Source organism: Propithecus coquereli, unplaced genomic scaffold (genome assembly GCF_000956105.1).
Source record: "Propithecus coquereli isolate 6110/MARCELLA unplaced genomic scaffold, Pcoq_1.0 Scaffold10, whole genome shotgun sequence".
NCBI lineage: Eukaryota > Metazoa > Chordata > Mammalia > Primates > Indriidae > Propithecus > Propithecus coquereli.
The window spans coordinates 8,083,205-8,100,311 of NW_012133858.1; the positions used below are offsets into that span (position 1 = coordinate 8,083,205).

At 38.6% G+C, this 17,107-nt stretch overlaps 2 protein-coding genes across 2 annotated transcripts in view; one reads left to right on the plus strand and one right to left on the minus strand.

Annotated features, from left to right (window-relative positions):
* Positions 1 to 6,113: 6,113 nt before the first annotated feature.
* Positions 6,114 to 10,975, minus strand: CEP19 (centrosomal protein 19kDa). The gene is made up of 3 exons (XM_012642191.1): positions 10,658 to 10,975; positions 7,668 to 7,867; positions 6,114 to 6,982 (listed from the first exon to the last, which is right to left on the minus strand). Exons 2-3 carry the CDS (start codon positions 7,792 to 7,794, stop codon positions 6,621 to 6,623), a joined length of 489 nt encoding a protein of 162 aa, XP_012497645.1. The 5' UTR covers positions 7,795 to 7,867; positions 10,658 to 10,975; the 3' UTR covers positions 6,114 to 6,620.
* PIGX (phosphatidylinositol glycan anchor biosynthesis, class X) overlaps positions 9,736 to 17,107 on the plus strand; it is a 32,819-nt gene continuing 25,447 nt past the window's right edge. The window contains exons 1-3 of the mRNA XM_012639753.1: positions 9,736 to 9,756; positions 11,123 to 11,384; positions 14,672 to 14,735. Coding sequence (XP_012495207.1) covers positions 9,736 to 9,756; positions 11,123 to 11,384; positions 14,672 to 14,735 — 347 coding nt within the window. The remainder of the gene's footprint in view (positions 9,757 to 11,122; positions 11,385 to 14,671; positions 14,736 to 17,107) is intronic.

Consider the following 17,107-nt stretch of genomic DNA (forward strand, 5'->3'; position numbering starts at 1 on the left):
GCTTGAGCCTGGGAGTTTGAGGTTGCAGTGAGGTATGATGATGGTACTGCACTGTAGCCAGGGAGACAGAGCAAGACCCTATCTCACCAAACAAACAAACAAACAAAACCCGTACAGTATCTGCCATAGTGTGAAATGGTGAACCATTGAGAGAAGGGCTTTATAGCCATAAAAGTTAAAATTTTTGAGTTTGAAGGTTGATTGTTAATTTAACAATTAACACTCTCTTCTTGTAGATTTGACCATGGGAAGCTGTTTTGTTTGTTTTTTGGGGAGAGATGGATTATCCATTTCTGTTTGACCCCCACCTCCACAATCTACTTTCTCCATCTATGTTGAACACATTCAACCTCAGCTTTTCACCTGAAAAAAGGTCCCCTGCTTCCCTCCCATTTTCACCCCAATAACTCATTCTTTCCCATTGCTCCTCCCCAGTGTCACTCTAATAACATGTCTCTGCTTGGTCCATTAAGAAGAAAACTGAAACCATTAACCTCAATGAGCCCCAGGCATCATAACTGGCCTACATCAGTCTTCTGTCTTGTTCTTTGCTCTCCTTTAGAGCTGTTTATTCCCAGACATCCTGGGGAGTTTCCACAGAGTAAATACTCAAAAAGTGTTTTATTGAATGAATGCATTTATTCTGTCCCTTCTCCAATCTTTTTCAGTCTCCACCTCTATGCAGGGCTAAGGAAGTTTTACACATATCTTTGGTCCTTCTTGCTTGGTCTTAGAACAAGGGTCTGCAGACATTTTTTTCCTATTTTTTAACGGCTTTATTGAGATATAATTTATATACTTCAATATATACTAATACCATAAAATTCACCTGTTTTTAAGTGCACGAATCAATGATTTTTAGAATTTTTAGAATTTTTAGAATTTATAGAATTGTGCAAACAAAACACAATCCAGTTTTAAAATGTTTCCATCACCCCCAAAATATCTCTCATACCCATTTGCAGTCAATTCCCATTCTTCAGCCTCAGCCCCAGGCAACCGATAATCTGCATTCTGTCTCTATAGAGTTGTCTTTTTAAAAATATTTCATATAAATGGACCACATAATACGTAGTCTTTTCTGTCTGGCTTCTCTCAATGTGTGTTCAAGGATCATCCTTTGTAGCATGCATCACTACTTAGTTTCTTTTTATTGCTGAATTATATTCTATTTTGTGGATACTCCACATTTTGTTTCTGCATCCAGCAACTGATGGACATTCGTATCGTTTTCACTTTTTGGCTATTATGAATAATGCTATTATGAACAGTCATGTACAAGTTTTTATTGACAAATACTTTCATTTCTCTTAGGTAGAATCCTATGGGTGGAATTTCTGGGTGGTACAGTTTGAGTATCCCTTATCCTAAATGTTTGGGACCAGAAGTGTTTCAGATTTGGGATTTTGAATAAAATTTTGGAATTTTTGCCTTATACTTACTAGTTCAGCAACCCTAATCCAAAAATCCAAAATCTGAAATGCTCCAATGATTATTTCCTTTGAGCATCATGTTGGCACTCAAAAGATTTGGATTTTGGAGCATTTCAGATTTCAAATTTTCAGATTTGGGATGCTGAACCCGTGTAATAAGTTTCTGTGTAACTTTTTAAGAAATTGCCAAACTGTTTTCCAAAGTTGCTGTACCATTTTATGTTACCACCAGCAATGTATGAAGGTTCCAGTTCCATCCTTGTCAACACTTGTTATTATCTGTCTTTTTTATTATGGACGTTGTAGTGGGTGTGAAGTAGTATCTTATTGTGGCTTTAATTTGCCTTTCCCTAATTGCGCATGCTGTTCATCATCCATTCATGTGCTTTGCATGAACATGGCATATTTCTTTGGTGAAATATCTATGTAAATCTTTTGCCCATTTTTCTTTCTCTTCTTGAGTTGTAAGGGTCCTTTATATATGCTGGATACAAGTCCTTTTTCAGGTATTTGATTTGCAGGTATATCCTCTCAATCTGTGGATTGACTTCTGATGTTCTCAATGTTATCTTTGAAGTACAAAATTTTAAAATTTTAATGAAATCCAATATATCAATTTTTCTTCTATAGATCATATTTCTGGTGCCAATTCTAAGAACTCTTTGCCTAACCAAAGGTTACAAAGATTTTTTTCCTTTATTTTCTTCTAAAACTTATAGTTTTAACTTTGTCATTTAAGTCTATAATCCTGTTTCTTTTTTATTATTTTGCAATTTCTATCCTAATCACTCCCTTCAAGCTTCATTGATGAATATTAACAGAGACCTAGTTGCCAAATCTAGTGGCCTTTCCTCAATTTTCATCCACTACTACTTTTGTCAAAATATTAGATAGGTGATTAAATAATGACAAGACCTTAGTGAGTAAAATAATTGGGAAAGTACAGGTAGACAGATCTGGTCTTGTGAATCTCTCAGGACAAAATATTTAAGGTTAAAAAACTCACAGTACCTTGACACAGAGGGTACTTGATATGTACTTTCTTAATTGATAAATAGTAAAGATTCTATAGGTCAGTTGTTGGGCTGACTCAGGGGTTCATATACAGTCTCTGGTAAGAATGTAGAATACTTAGAGGTCCAAACTGAATTGCAATCCCAGGCTCACATGTGAACAAACCTATATCCTTCAATGAACCAGGGAATCTTAGGATCCAACAGACTGAGGCTAACCTAGGGCAAAACTGAACTTTCAGAGCAGTGAAGGATTGAGTTTCATAGGCTGAGCATGTGTCGCCAGAACTGGACTAGAGCTAGATCTGCTCTAAAAAGTAGGGGTTAGGAGGAATGTTGGATTTATGTAATATTGCGATGAGTTAAACTTTGGTTAGACACAATATTAGGTAAAGAAAGACTCAAAGTAAAGTCAAGTGTTTTATTGTTTTAATATGGAAGAGGCTTGCATATGTTTACAAACTGCACAGAATGAGCCAGCAAAAGAACGAAGCTGAAAATGAGAGAGAAGGGGACACACAGAAAGAATAATTGATGAAGCAAGGTCACAAGAGAAAGGATCCAGAGCATTTAAGGAAACCAACTTCTCTGCAGAGTAGGAATTGGGGGGAGAAAGTGAGGGGAGAACTTTCCCATTTTACTTTTACACTCTGGTATTTGTTTAAAATTTTAAAATAATGGATATGTATTAATTTTAAAATGGAAAAAATCTCAAAGCGCTCAGCAGAGAAATTAACTTTGGACAGAACAAGACACATGGAGAAAAAATCCCAAAGGTGCTCAACTCACATGATCTCCCCCTTCTGTTCTAGTCAGTACCTCTATTGCATATGTGCTAATTTTGTTGCTTTGGCTATGTAACACCTCAAAGGCAAAGTTATGGACTATTTCGTAACTTTCTAAAACTTCTAACCTAGCAGACAAATGAGATGTGCTCAATAAACATCAAAAAACATGAATTGGGAAGTGTGCTGCAGATGACATTAACATCATCAAAAAATAAATATTCTGCTACATATGGGAATTTAGTATATGATAAAGGTGACATTTCAAATCAGTGGGGTGAAGATACATAATTTAATAGATAGTGGTGTGGGACAATTGAACGGCATCTGGAGAAAAATCAAGTTGGATTCGCATTTCACATCTTATAGCAAAATAAACTCATATATAGAAAAAAATTTTTAAAAAATAATCGGAGTGAGGAGTGGCTTTCTACATATGACTGAAAATGCAGAAGCATAGAAAAAAAGTGATAAATTTAATCACATTTTTAAAATTCTGCCTAGAAAAAATCATAAAAAAATTTTAAAAATATTGACAAGGTGGAAATATTTGCAACTCATCATAGACCAAGGATTAATTTTCTTAATAAATAGCTTTTATAAATCTGTAAGAAAAAGACCAGCAACCCAATAGAAAAATGAGGAAAGGACACAACAGTTATTTCACAAAAAAATGGCTCTTAAATATGTGATAATACTCAGTCCCACTCAAAATAAGAGAAACACAAACTATGAGGTACCACTTTTAAATTATAAAATTTGGCCAGACATGGTGGCTCACACCTGTAATCCTAGCACTTTGGGAGGCTGATGCAGAAGCATCACTTGAGGCCAGGAGTTCGAGACCAGCCTGGGCAATAGTGAGACCTCGTCTCTGCACAAAATAAAAAAAAAATTAACCAGGCATGGTGGCACGCACCTCTAGTCCTAAGCTACTCAGGAGGCTGAGGCAGGAGAATTGCTTGAACCTAGGAGTTTGAGGTTACAGTGAGCTATGATGATAACACTATTCCAGCCTGGGCCACAGAGGGAGATCCTGTCTCAAAAAAATATATATATAATATATATATATGTAAAGCTTGATTAACACTCTCTATTGATAAATATATAGGGAAAAGGTATACTCTCATGTACTGCTGATAGTTTAAGTTGGTACAACCTTCATGATAAGTGCTATCTATGCACTGGTAAAATACACTCCCACTTCATCTCCTGTATTAGCCACATTGACCTTCTGCTTTTCCTCAAATATGCCAAGCACACTCCAGCCCCAGGGCCTAGGCACTTGCCTTTTTCCACTAATGCTGAAATGCTTATCAATTTTTCCCTACCTTCTTCAGGCCTTTGTTGAAACATTACCTCTTCAGTGAGGCCTTCTTCAATTACCTGATCTAAAACAACAGCTTTAGAATGCTCCACCATTCTCCTTTCACCCTGTTTCTTCTTCAGAGTACTTATTATCTGACATTATTCCATGTATTTATGTTTATTGTCTCTCTTCTCCAACTAGACTGTAAACCCTATAAAAGCAAAGACTTTGTTGTGTATAGTGCTGTATCCCCAAACCTAGAATAGTACGTGCTTAGAATGTAGTAAGTGCTCATTAAGTACAAATACTGAATGAGTGAATCTTGCAGAGGACCACTTAACAATATCTATTAAAAGTTAGAATGGGCTAGGCGTGGTGGCTCACGCCTGTAATCCTAGCACTCTGGGAGGCTGAGGCAGGAGGATCACTTGAGCTCAGGAGTTTGAGACCAGCCTGAACAAGAGCGAGACCCCGTCTCTACTATAACTAGAAAGAAATTAGCCAAACAACTAAAAACAGAAAAATTAGCCGGGCACGGTGGCACGTGCCTGTAGTCCCAGCTACCCAGGAGGCTGAGGCAGGAGGATCGCTTAAGCCCAGGAGTTTGAGGTTGCTGTGAGCTAGGCTGACGCCACAGCACTCTAGCCCAGGCCAAGAGAGTGAGATTCTGTCTCAAAAAAAAAGAATGCACATACCCAGCAATTTCCCTTTAGGCATTTTTCCTATAGATATGCTCACACATGTGCAAAATGGAGAATGTACAAGGTTATTTGCTGTAGCACTGTATGTAGTAATGAAAGAAGATCACTCAACTTTTAAAATAAATGACCTACATCTATACAATGGAATAAATAGAATACTATGTAAATACAGAAAGATCTGTTCTGATTTCAGAATTCTGAAAATTCTTTTGCTACCTTTGGCAAATATACATATGAGACATGACTATCTTAAGATCCTGATGAAAACACTACAAGAATGATTCCACTAATGGGGCATTTAATGGTAAAGAGACTAGCGATGGACAAGTAGGAAAAGTAAATAATTATTTTTACAGTTTTATTTAATGAATATTAATTTCCTCATAGAAAACATGGAATTTCTACCATTTAAATAATATTCTAGTAATAAATGTATCTATACACAGACAACCTTGTTAAACAAAGATCCTTTCTTGTAGATCCAAGTCATGAATAGGTCTAAACTGGCAGTACTTATTGTTCATTTATTATTGGTGGATTTCCCATTTTATAAACAATCCTCTTATGGGAAGAGTTTCGGGGTTTCAGAATGTCTTTAGCATATATTTGCTGATATGGTACTGGAGGGGCAGAATTTCCCTGCTGTCCATCAGATGACATCTACTTGCAGCTGCAGGGCATTTTGCAGGGCACTCTTCCACTCCAGTCAAATACATATAAAGACACAATGCATACGGGATAATTCCCTGTACGATATATGCCCTCCAATCTTGTCAAACTATAATTTGCTTACTGTTTTTCAAATACAAATTTCTTTTTTTTTTCTTTTTTCTTTTTTTCTGCCCACTTCGAATGCCAATCAAATACAAATTTCTATTTCTTGTTGTTTTACTTCCTCCCTCCCCCTTCTTTCTAGTTGTTCTCATCTGGAATCCTACACAAGCTTCTATTCAACTACTACCATTTCAAGGACTAGGCAAAGTCCTGTCTCCCCACTAAAGGACAAAGTCTTCCCTTACTATTCTACCCTACGATACTCTAGGCTCTAACCTTCTTTAGCCTTTATTTAAGCATCTGACTCTAATGTTTTCACTGCCTAATACTGTACATTAGCTTTTCGTAGGTTTCTGACTTATCTTCCAATTCAATTGTAAGCTCCTCAAAGGCAGATTCCTTTATTCTCTTTTGCCTATATTCCTCATGCACCTACATAGTAGATGCTTTAAATATCCTGGTTTTGAAAAGTAACACGGTCAATCCAATTATGACCCAACATATACATTTAGTATTCTTTAAAGATTTTTTTCTAGAATCAATTTATGTACTTTGTATAAATATGGATATTCAGCTATCCCAATAAATTTTTTTAGTGTCTGGCATCAGAACTCATCAGCTGACTCTGTGTCCCAGCCACAGGACTGCAGTTGTTCATCCTGTGGGAACTCAACCTCAACATCATAAACAAAATTCGGATCATCCTTCTTCTTCTGATTTTTCTCAAAAAGTTCATCCATGATGCTCTTCCTTTTGGCAAGCTCCTTGTCATCTAGTTTGTTCAGGTCTTCCTCAGGATCAATGGTTGTTTCCCGTCGAATTTGTTCCATTGTTTCTGCCAAACTCTGTCCCCACAAGTAACCTCGTAAAAGGCTGAATAATTTCTCCAGCTGCCTCAGGGATACTTCTTCCAGGTAACTCTTGTGTCGTGGATTATTCTTTAATTGTTCAGCAGCTCTGGAGCAATCTAGAAGGGAGAAAAAACCCTATATACTATATACATCGTACACACCACAAATAATTGATGCACTACGAACTACTTCACAAGGGCCAAAACAGAACAAAAAACTCAGAACCCTGAAAGCATTATCTCCATTATAGCTAAGTAGCTATATGGCTTTATAGGAATGAATTATTATGTACAACCATTCTTTACATTGAGCTTTGAATATGGTAGGGGAAGGAATGATGTATTTTTTACCTCCTCAACTTAAAATCACTTTGTGGAGATGTTAAATACTTTCAACTGGAGAAAATGTCTGAGAAGAAAAAGTGGTCTTATAGCTTTTAGATAGCAGTAGTGGTACTAATAAAAATCAAGATTATAAATAAACATTTGGAGGGAGAGAAGGGAATCAATATTACTGAATAATGCTATCTCATTCTACCCATGTAATAATCCCAAAAGGATTAAATTATCAATTATCAAACTGGAAAAAAATTATCAATTCCCTTTTACAGGTTAGGAAATTGAAGCACATTGACAGTAAGTAATTTAGCCAGTGTCATACATCTAGTCCCTGTGTTGTGATTTGAACCTAGGTCTGCCTAACTCTAAAGGCCATGTCACTCCATTACATGAGACCCAAATTGTTTTTAGTAAGTGATTTAGAGAATATTTTAAAAAGGAGGCAAGATAAAACATGAGGTACCTGAAAACTTTGAAAAGTTTCGAACTGGCATAATGCGCTGGCGACTTTTCCCCTTGAGTTCATTCTCATAGATTAAGATAATAGCTGGAGGCTGGAATTTAATCCCACATTTCTTGGCAGTGTACATTATCCCCACATACACTTCACGGTAAATCAGAGGAAATCTGATGAAAATGTGTTAGTTGCATAATGACTTCCTGCTAAAGGAAAACGGAAAAAAAAAACAACTAGGTATTGGATAATCTCACTGTCCTCCTCTCTCCTCCCTGGCAGATCTGGCTCTAGTCCAGTTCTGGAGACACATGCTCAGCCTATGAAGCTCAATCCTTCAAGGGCCTGAAAGTTCAGTTTTGTCCTGGGTTAGCCCGAGTCCATTGGATCCCTAAGATTCTTTGGTTCATTGAAGGATGTAAGTTGGTTCACATTTGAGCCTGGGATTGCAATTCAGTTTGGACCTCTAAGTGTCCTACACTCTTACCAAAGACTGTATATGAACCCCTGAGTCAGCCCAACAACTGAACGATAGGGTCTTTACTATTTATCAATTAAGAAAGTATGTATCAAGCACCCTCTGTATTAAAGGTACTATGAGTGTTTTGTCCTGAGAGATTCATTAGATCAGATCCGTCTACCTTGTACTTTCCCAATTATATTTACTCATCGAGCTTTTTCTAATTATTTATTTAATCATTTATCTTTCCTTCTACTCTATATGCTACTTGAAGGTGGGGAGCATATCCATTTTTCACATCTCAGCACAATACCTGGAACATAGTAGGCATTCCATACATACTTGTTTAATGCTATGTATTAATAATATAAGATAGCCCCTGTATATCCTGTAAGTATTTACAGTCTAGAAGCCTGATCAAAAAGGCAGACCTGACACAGAATTGGTCTCTTCACATACAAGACAATAATGTTTACATGACTTTTATTTCAGCTTATTTGTTTCGCTATATGATATTTTTCCAGTTACAAGAAACACAGCTATTTGCAGGTTTATATTTTTATTCTTTCTTCCCTTCTCCAACCTCAATGCCAAAATACACTTAATCACACAAACTGCTTTAGATGTGGCTATGACATTCTCAAGATTGCAAATGTCAAGAAATCTTGAGGTGCTGGGCATGGTGGCTAGAATTGTAATCCTAGCACTTTGGCAGGCTGAGGCAGGAGGATCACTTGAGCCCAGGAGTTCAAGACCAGCCTGGGCAACATAGTGAGACCTCATCTCTACAAAATTTTTTTAAAAATTAGCCAGGCACGGTGGTGTACACCTGCAGTTCCAGCTACTAGGGAGGTTGAGGCAGGAGGATTGCTTGAGCCCAGGAGTTCTAGGCTGCAGTGAGCTAATGACAGCACCACTGCACTCTAGCCTGGGTGACAAGGCAAAGCCCTGTCAAAGGGAAGGGGAGGGGAGGGGAGGGAAGGGAAGGGAAAGAAATAAAGAGAAACCTCTGAGGTAAAGTGGCTTACTGTGATATCTTCATAAACTCAATTCTACTGGAGAATCACTATAGGAACATAGTTATATTAAAAATACTTAACAGTGGTTATACATGTTCATTGCAGAAAACTGGGGCAAAGGAGGGGGTTAGGAAACATACATAAAATAATCACCCTTGATTACTTCCAGTCTTTTACTAGGTATATATATATATTTTTTAAAATTATAACATTTTTTAATATCATACAATTTCCTGACTTAAATTTAACAACCTATGTGATTATTTTGTCATTAAATATTTTACTAAAATGCAATATTTTATGACTGCCAAGTGTTTTGTCTTATGAATGTACCATAATCTATATTAATAGTCACCACTTACAGTTGGACATGAGAATTTTTACTCTTATGAAATTAAAATATATAAAGAACTTTTTCAAATTCTTGTGCTCTGCCTCGAAATTGATGCGATGATCCTCCCCCACTCTCATTCCTTTTCTTTTCTTTTCTCTCTTCTTTTTAATCAATACTACTCCCTGTTCACCCAACTAAAATTTTGTTAGTAAACTTTCCAGGAGATCCCACAGAACACAATATAAACTCCACACATTCAAGCAAATGGCTGTACTTGTGAATGATGTATGCAACTGATACTCAACATGTAGTTTGACTACAGACTCCTTTCTTTTTAAAATTTAACTTTAGTTTTTACTAAAATAATTTTGTCCTTTGTTTGGAATGTAAAATAATTCTATGAGAGAACAAAAAACTGTTGTTCTCTGCCCTACTCTTCACAGGGAACCAGTTTCAATTTGTTTTTTTTTTTTTGAGACAGAGTCTTGCTCTGTTGCCGGGGCTAGAGTGCTGTGGCGTCAGCCTAGCTCACAGCAACCTCAAACTCCTAGGCTCAAGCAATCCTTCTGCCTCAGCCTCCCAAGTAGCTGGGATTACAGGCATGTGCCACCATGCCTGGCTAATTTTATATATATATATTTTTAGTTGTCCAGATCATTTCTTTCTATTTTTTTAGTAGAGACGGGGGTCTCACTCTTGCTCAGGCTGGTCTCGAACTCCTGACCTTGAGCGATCCACCCGCCTGGGCCTCCCAGAGTGCTAGGATTACAGGCGTGAGCCACCGCGCCCGGCCCAGTTTCAATTTTTAAAGCTATGTCTTCCAAAATTTATCTCTGTATTTCTTAACAACATGAGTATACTGCTATTTTCAGTTTTAGATAGTATTTTTTGACATACACTCTCCTCTTTGAGACACTCACTGGCCCTTAGAGCTCTCTGTTCTGCTCCAATCCGCACTGGATGCTCTCTAGGCCTGCTTACAGATTCCACTCAACTCAGAAAGACCGACAGTCCATTTACCTAATTATTCTTGCAGGGTATGAATACATTTCTTCCAGAGATCAGTGACTGCCCATAATCTTAATCATCCCCCACAGCACTTAAGGGGGGGTACGGATTTCCCCAGGGGGTAGACGATCCTCTCTCCCTACTCACAATCCCACTAGCGCAAGGCTGACTTTCTTACCCTTAGAGAAATACAGAAAGTGCATCTTCTCCTGCAGGCCAACGTCTAAACCGCCGGGAGGGGGTTGTTTCCACCCAACCGCGGTGCACGGAGAAGCACTTAAGTCGATTGTGAGGGCGGGAGGAGCCTGGCGCTGCAGGAAGAGGCGACAACCACAGCCCTGCCGACGTGACTGTGGAGCGAACCCCTCAGCAGGCGGCCTGAACCCCGCAAACACCTGGAAGCGGAAGTGGAGGCCGGACCAGGTCGCTACAAGCCGGCACCCACGACAGGGTGCGGGGGTTCACATTCCAACAGGGCGCTCGCGGAGCAGTTCCCACAGCGACAGCCGGGGTGCACTCCACGGCGCTTGCGCCGCTTCTCGCCCAGCCCCCGTCCTGGACGGCGAGGGGCGGGGCGGCGACGGGGACTCGGCCTGCCGCCTCACGCGGTGCCGGAACTTTTGCTGACCAGGGCTGCAGATAGGGGGGGTACGGAGGGACACGCGCAGAGCCCTCGGCCCCTGTCCCTAAGTCCGCGGCAGCGCGCTCTAGGAGCGGCGTGAAGCGTCTGGAGGCCCCTTTCTCCGTCCGCATCTGGTCCCCACACGCCCCTCTCGGGCGACCGCCCGCCGGCGTCCTGGCTGCTTGGGCCGTGGCTGTCCGGGCGGTAGCCTGGCTGCTCCTCTGGGCGGTGACTGGGCGCACCCGCTGGCCCGCCACGGCCTTCACCGCCCCTTCTGACCCTGGTAAAGGGAGGGGCGGGGCTGCGCGAGTGCAGGCGGGGTTTGGGGGCCCATGGGTGGGTAGCAGTCCAAACTCCCGGGTCCTCTCCACTCGGCGGTTTGCGGAGGGCCTTCGGATACCCAGCACGGGACGCTGGAATGGTAGGGTGCGCTGGAGGAGATTAAAAACAAAGGCCGCGTGCTTTCCTCCTCCTTCCCGCTTCCCCTCCTGTGCTCTTCGCTCTGTGGCCGATCCTGGGTTTCTGGAGAGTCGGGCTTTGTTGTTCCAAGGCGAGACTGGCCGCACTGTTACTAAAGTATCGAAAAGGAAGTACAGCCGTGAAGTGTCTTGGGATGATCTTGTAATGCATTAAGCTTCTGACCACCAAGGGGCCAGTAAGGCCTTAGCGTTCTGTGAAGTGTGAGAATCCCCAAACTGACTATACAGACTGGGGAAACAACTGGTTTTATCAATACCTTTGATAATAGACCGGATTGGGCTGAGGTTTTTTTTTTTTTTTTTTTTAGTGACTCTGGGCTGGGCAAGCGAAGTGCCCAGTGCTGTGGATCCAGCCCAGAGCCAAACACGGCCCCAGCCGTGGTGGAACTTGTAGTGTAGTGAGGGAAACAGATGAGTGCAGGAGTAATGAAAATAATGTGATAACGTTTGATAGGGGGAGGAAAGCTAATACAAAGCCGGTGACTTTCTCCAGCTGTAAAATGAGGATGTCAGACCAGTATCTGTCAATCAGTGCAGTGCTGTTTTTGTGCTTACATATTAGGTTTCCAAATTTATTTTAAGAAAGGATTATGAGGCCAAAAAGAATTTTTAAATAACTGGACTTGATGATCTCTAAAGGGTCTTCCATTGGCATTTTGTAATTAAAGAGGTCGATATCCAGAGCCAGTTCAGGCCACCACAATCAAATAAAGTAATTTTTTTTTTTTTTTTTTTTTGAGACAGAGCTATGCTGCCTGGGCTAGAGTGCAGTGGTGTCATCATAGCTCACTGCAGCCTCTAACTCCTGGCTCAAGCCATCCTCCCCTCCCTCCTGGGCCTCCCAAAGTGCTAGGATTACAGGTGTGAGGCACTGCACCAGCCAAATAAAGTAATATTTAAGAGAAAAAATCTTACAGGTGAATTCAGATACAACAAATTCGTTTTGAAAATGGTACTTTTGCCCTAAAAGTCATAAATAATCTAGTATGTGCTGTACTGTTTGTAAAGTAGCTTTTCTACCATCCCAAGATGAATGACTTAGTACTCTCTACTGTACATTACAATAGAATTTAAGTCTATTTTTCTTTTACTATGTTGCGTTATTGAATAGTGTTCATTCTATCCACCTGACTGTATTTTTGCGCTGGTTAACCATCCCCTCCTTCCTGCTACCCTTTCCAGTCTCTGGTAACCATTCTACTGTCTGTCTGTATGAGATCAATTGTTTGTAATATTTAGCTCCCACATATGAGTCAGAATGTATAAGATTTGTCTTTCTGTACTTGGCTTATTTCAGTTAATGTAATGTTCTCTGGTTCCATCCATGTTGTTGCAAATGACAGGATTTCATTCTTTTGTGGCTATATAATACACCGTCGTGTATTTATACCACTATTTCTTCATCTGTTCATCTATTGATGGACACTTAGGTTGATTCCACATCTTGGCTAATGTGAACAGTGCTGCAATAAACATGGGAGTGCAGGTATCTTTTTGATATAGTGATTTCCCCTCCTTTGGATATATACCCAGCAGTGGGATTTCTGGGTCATGTGGTGGTTCTGTTTTAAGTTTTTTTGAGGAACCTCTGTACTGTTTTCCTTAGTGGTTGCACTAATTTACATTCTTACCAACAGTATACAAGGGTTCCCCTTTCTCCACATCCTCACCAGCATTCGTTATTACCTGTTTTTTTTGATAAAAGCCATTTTAAGTGGTGTGAGATGACATGTCATTGTAGTTTTGATTTGCATTTCTCAGATAACTAATGATGTTGAAACGATTAATCTGATTTTTTTTCTTGTAATTTAATTTATAGGTAGATATTAGCCCTTATTCCCCACTCTACCCCCATTAAAATTGAACATGATGAAGAAAAATCTGGATTTGTACAAGAGATACATGCATATATGTTTATTTGGGAAAATATTATATGCTTCTTCAAATACAATTTCTTCAAATAGCTGGGCGAGTGGAAGTATCTTAGGCTTTAAAAGCCAGGCAAACTTTGCTTCTAATCAGTCACTTACTTAGTTGTATGATCCTGAGCCAGTTACTAATCCTTATAAGTCCTTGTTTTTACCTGTGTTTTGCTTATTTTGCTAGGTTATGAAAGTTAAAACACATGTGAAAGCCCCAAGTAGAGGATCTGGCATGAAGATACTATTTAACAAATGTTATTTTTTTCTATTCTTTTTTCCTTCCTTCAAGTGGTTTCACCTTCATGTTATTTTTCTTACTTCATAATACATCTAATGGATTCAGCAACATCAATAATTTATGGTTTTCTGTTTGTTTTAATGTGCTTCCCATAGACTTACAGCATTTGAAATGGGGCAAAGTTTCATAGCAAAGTGCCTGGCAGAGTTGGTGGTCAGTAGTAACTGAATTTTTAGTTTTATGATGCTTACATTGAGTGATAGTTTTGATGTCTGAATTGTGCACAGAGTCAGCATATGAGATTTTCGGTTGTTCTAAAGTAAGTTTATAAAGGAACCCTTTGAACCTTTAAGTGCCTCTAGTTTGCCTTTTTTTTTTTTTTCCTCTCTCCCAACACCTCCACAAGGCATAAATATACCATCTTCTTAATTTTCTAGGCATGGACATTAGAATATAGAAGTTGCCAGTATGTATCTGATACACAGTTTCAGTAAGCTAGGATTAAAACTCAGATTTCCTGGCTCTTTAGTCATTCTGTTCCTTTTTGGTGTCCTGGATATCCTTTATCACCTGAATAAAGTAATATTATTAATAATAACAAACATTTATATGAAGCACTTACTGTGTGCTTCTACATGTTTTAAATCCTTATGACAACTAGCAGAGAGATAAACTATCTTGTCCAAAGCCACAGAGCAATTAAGTGACAAACTGTGATTGGAAATCAGACAATCTAACTCCAAAGTCAATGTTCTTAACCACTATGCTATACTGGAAATAGATTTATATGTAGCTCAAATTGCTTAAATTTTAAGTTTTTAAGTTGGTTAGATTTTCCAGGCAAGTAAAGCCTATCGAAATAATTCTTATCTAATTATTTAAATATTGTTTCATTGAGTGCTTTTAAAAAAAGATCTTTTGGTTCTTACAGGCATAAGGGCCACTTGTTCTGAAATTATTTTGAGGCAAGAAGTTTTGAAAGATGGATTCCATAGGTAAGTTGCCCATTGATTTCTACTTACATTAAAGTACTGTCTTGCTTGAGTTTGAGGCTGCAGCGAGCTATTGTCATGCCACTGCACTCTAGCCTGCGTGACAGAGAGAGACCTGTCTCAAAAAAAAAAAAAATAGTCTTAAATAATTGGAGCAAAATGTGAATAGTTGAAACACGGATAAACTGAAAAATCACTTGCTTTCTTTAAGTTTACCAGTGACAGATTTAGTATATGTGGTTCACACTCTGAAATAACGATTATAATCACTGAGTGGAGAAAAGAAGAAAAGAAACATATTGTTCCCCATGTATAGTCATTCTTCGATATCTGAAGGGAATTGGTTCCAGGACCCCCTGAGTGAATACCAAAATCTTCAGATGCTCTAGTCCCTTATAGTAAATGGTGTAGTATTTGTATATAACCTATGCACATCCTCCCATGTATGGTGTATATTTTATATATACAATTAGCAGCTATATATACAGTATTCCATTTAATCTTCACAATGGCTATGAGATGGATGATATCTTTATTACTTTTCTGATGAGGATGCTAGGGCTCAGAGAATTTAAATAATTTGGTAGAAATTGGGTGATAGAGCTCTGACTCTAATATTGTTATATTTCAAAGTCATGCTCTCAAGTACTGTGATACAGTACTCTAAATCACTGTTTCTTATTTACTAGACTTGGTTCCAAATGACCAAGCTATTTCCAAAAAGAAATTATCTTTTACTCAGGAGGCTGAGAAAGGAGAATCCCTTGAGCTCAGGAGTTCGAGGCTGTAGTGAGGTGTGATTGTATCATTGTACTCCAGCCTGGGCCAACAGTGAGACCTTGTCTCTTAAAAACAGAGAGTGACAAAACTCATAAGAATATCTTCAGAAAATAGAAATCCCAGAATTGTTTGAGACCTTCAGAAAATGCCAGTAATCATTTTTTTAAAAAAGCTTTTTAGTTGTGTTTAGAACACGTATAGTTAGTCTTGCTGCTGGGGTGGATAAAGAAGGATTTAACAGATTATGGAAAGCAGAGCTCTAGCTCCTCTTACTTGAGTTACTTCCACTCTGCGAAGGACCAAGAAAATATTGGTAGTAGGGAACGGAAGTGCAGAATATGTAAAAGAATTGTACAAAAGGGCTTAACTACTGTAAATGAGTTCAGGGTCTCCCCTCCCTGGTGAACTATATCTCATTGCAGTAGGAGAAAGCTTGCTGAGCTAATGGTTGCAGTCTTTGGATAACCTGGGAGTTAGGGAGAACTATAGAATAGTGAGGTTGATGTAGATTCTGGGCAAAATTCTAGACCACAGTATTAAAAGGATGGTTTGTGAACACGGCAGTGGTAGTCTTTGGAAACTGGCATGAATTTATTACAGATATTTCCTGTATAGAGTTACTTGATAGGTGAATCAGGGAAATGCTATAGTTGTAGCATATCTGATTTTCTGGAAGACTTTTGATGAAGTTTTACATGTTATATTCGTGAACAAGATTAAGAAATGTGGACTGGAAGATAATATAGGTAAATGACTTCGTAAAGATTAACATATACACCCATGTCGTGAGTAATGGATCAAATGTCATCTTGAAGGGAGTTCCTAAAGGGTTTTTGTCTTTTAAAAGATATTTTTTTCTGATTATAAAAGTATTACCTGTTCATAAGTACATGTATAGTGTCCAAAAGAGAAGAGATTATAGATGTATTCCACCTTTATATAGGCATAGTGAAATAGTGGCTAGAAACGTGGGCTTTAGAATAAAACTACCAGGATTAAATCTTAGCTCTTGGATAAATTACTTATCCTCTCAGTGCCTTGGTTTTCTTACAAGTAAAATAGGAATTAATAGTACTAGTCATAGTTGAAAAAAAATAATCTTCATTGAATTTTGACAAATATATACACCCATGTAACCACCACCACAATCAAAATATAGACCATTTTATCATCCTAAAAAATATCCATGTACTACCCACTCCCACCCAACCACTGATCTGCTTTCTGGCATTGTAGATTTTCTAGAATTTTATATTAATGAAATCATACAGTATATGCTTTTTAATATCTGGCTTCTTTCACTCAGCATTGTGTCATTGAGATTGATCCATGTTCTGTGTAGCAGTGGGTTGTTCTTTTTTGTTGCTAAGTACTGAAATTTGTTTAGAGTTGTTTCCAGTTTTTATTAATTTATTATTATAAATCTGCAGTGAACATCTGTGTACAAGCCTTTGTGTGGACATATTTCCATTTCTCTTGGGTAGATATTGATGAGTGGAATTGCTGGGTATATGATAAATATATATTGAACCTTTTAAGAAACTGCCAAAATGTTTTCCAAAGTGGTTTTGCTATTTTAAATTTCCACCAGCAAT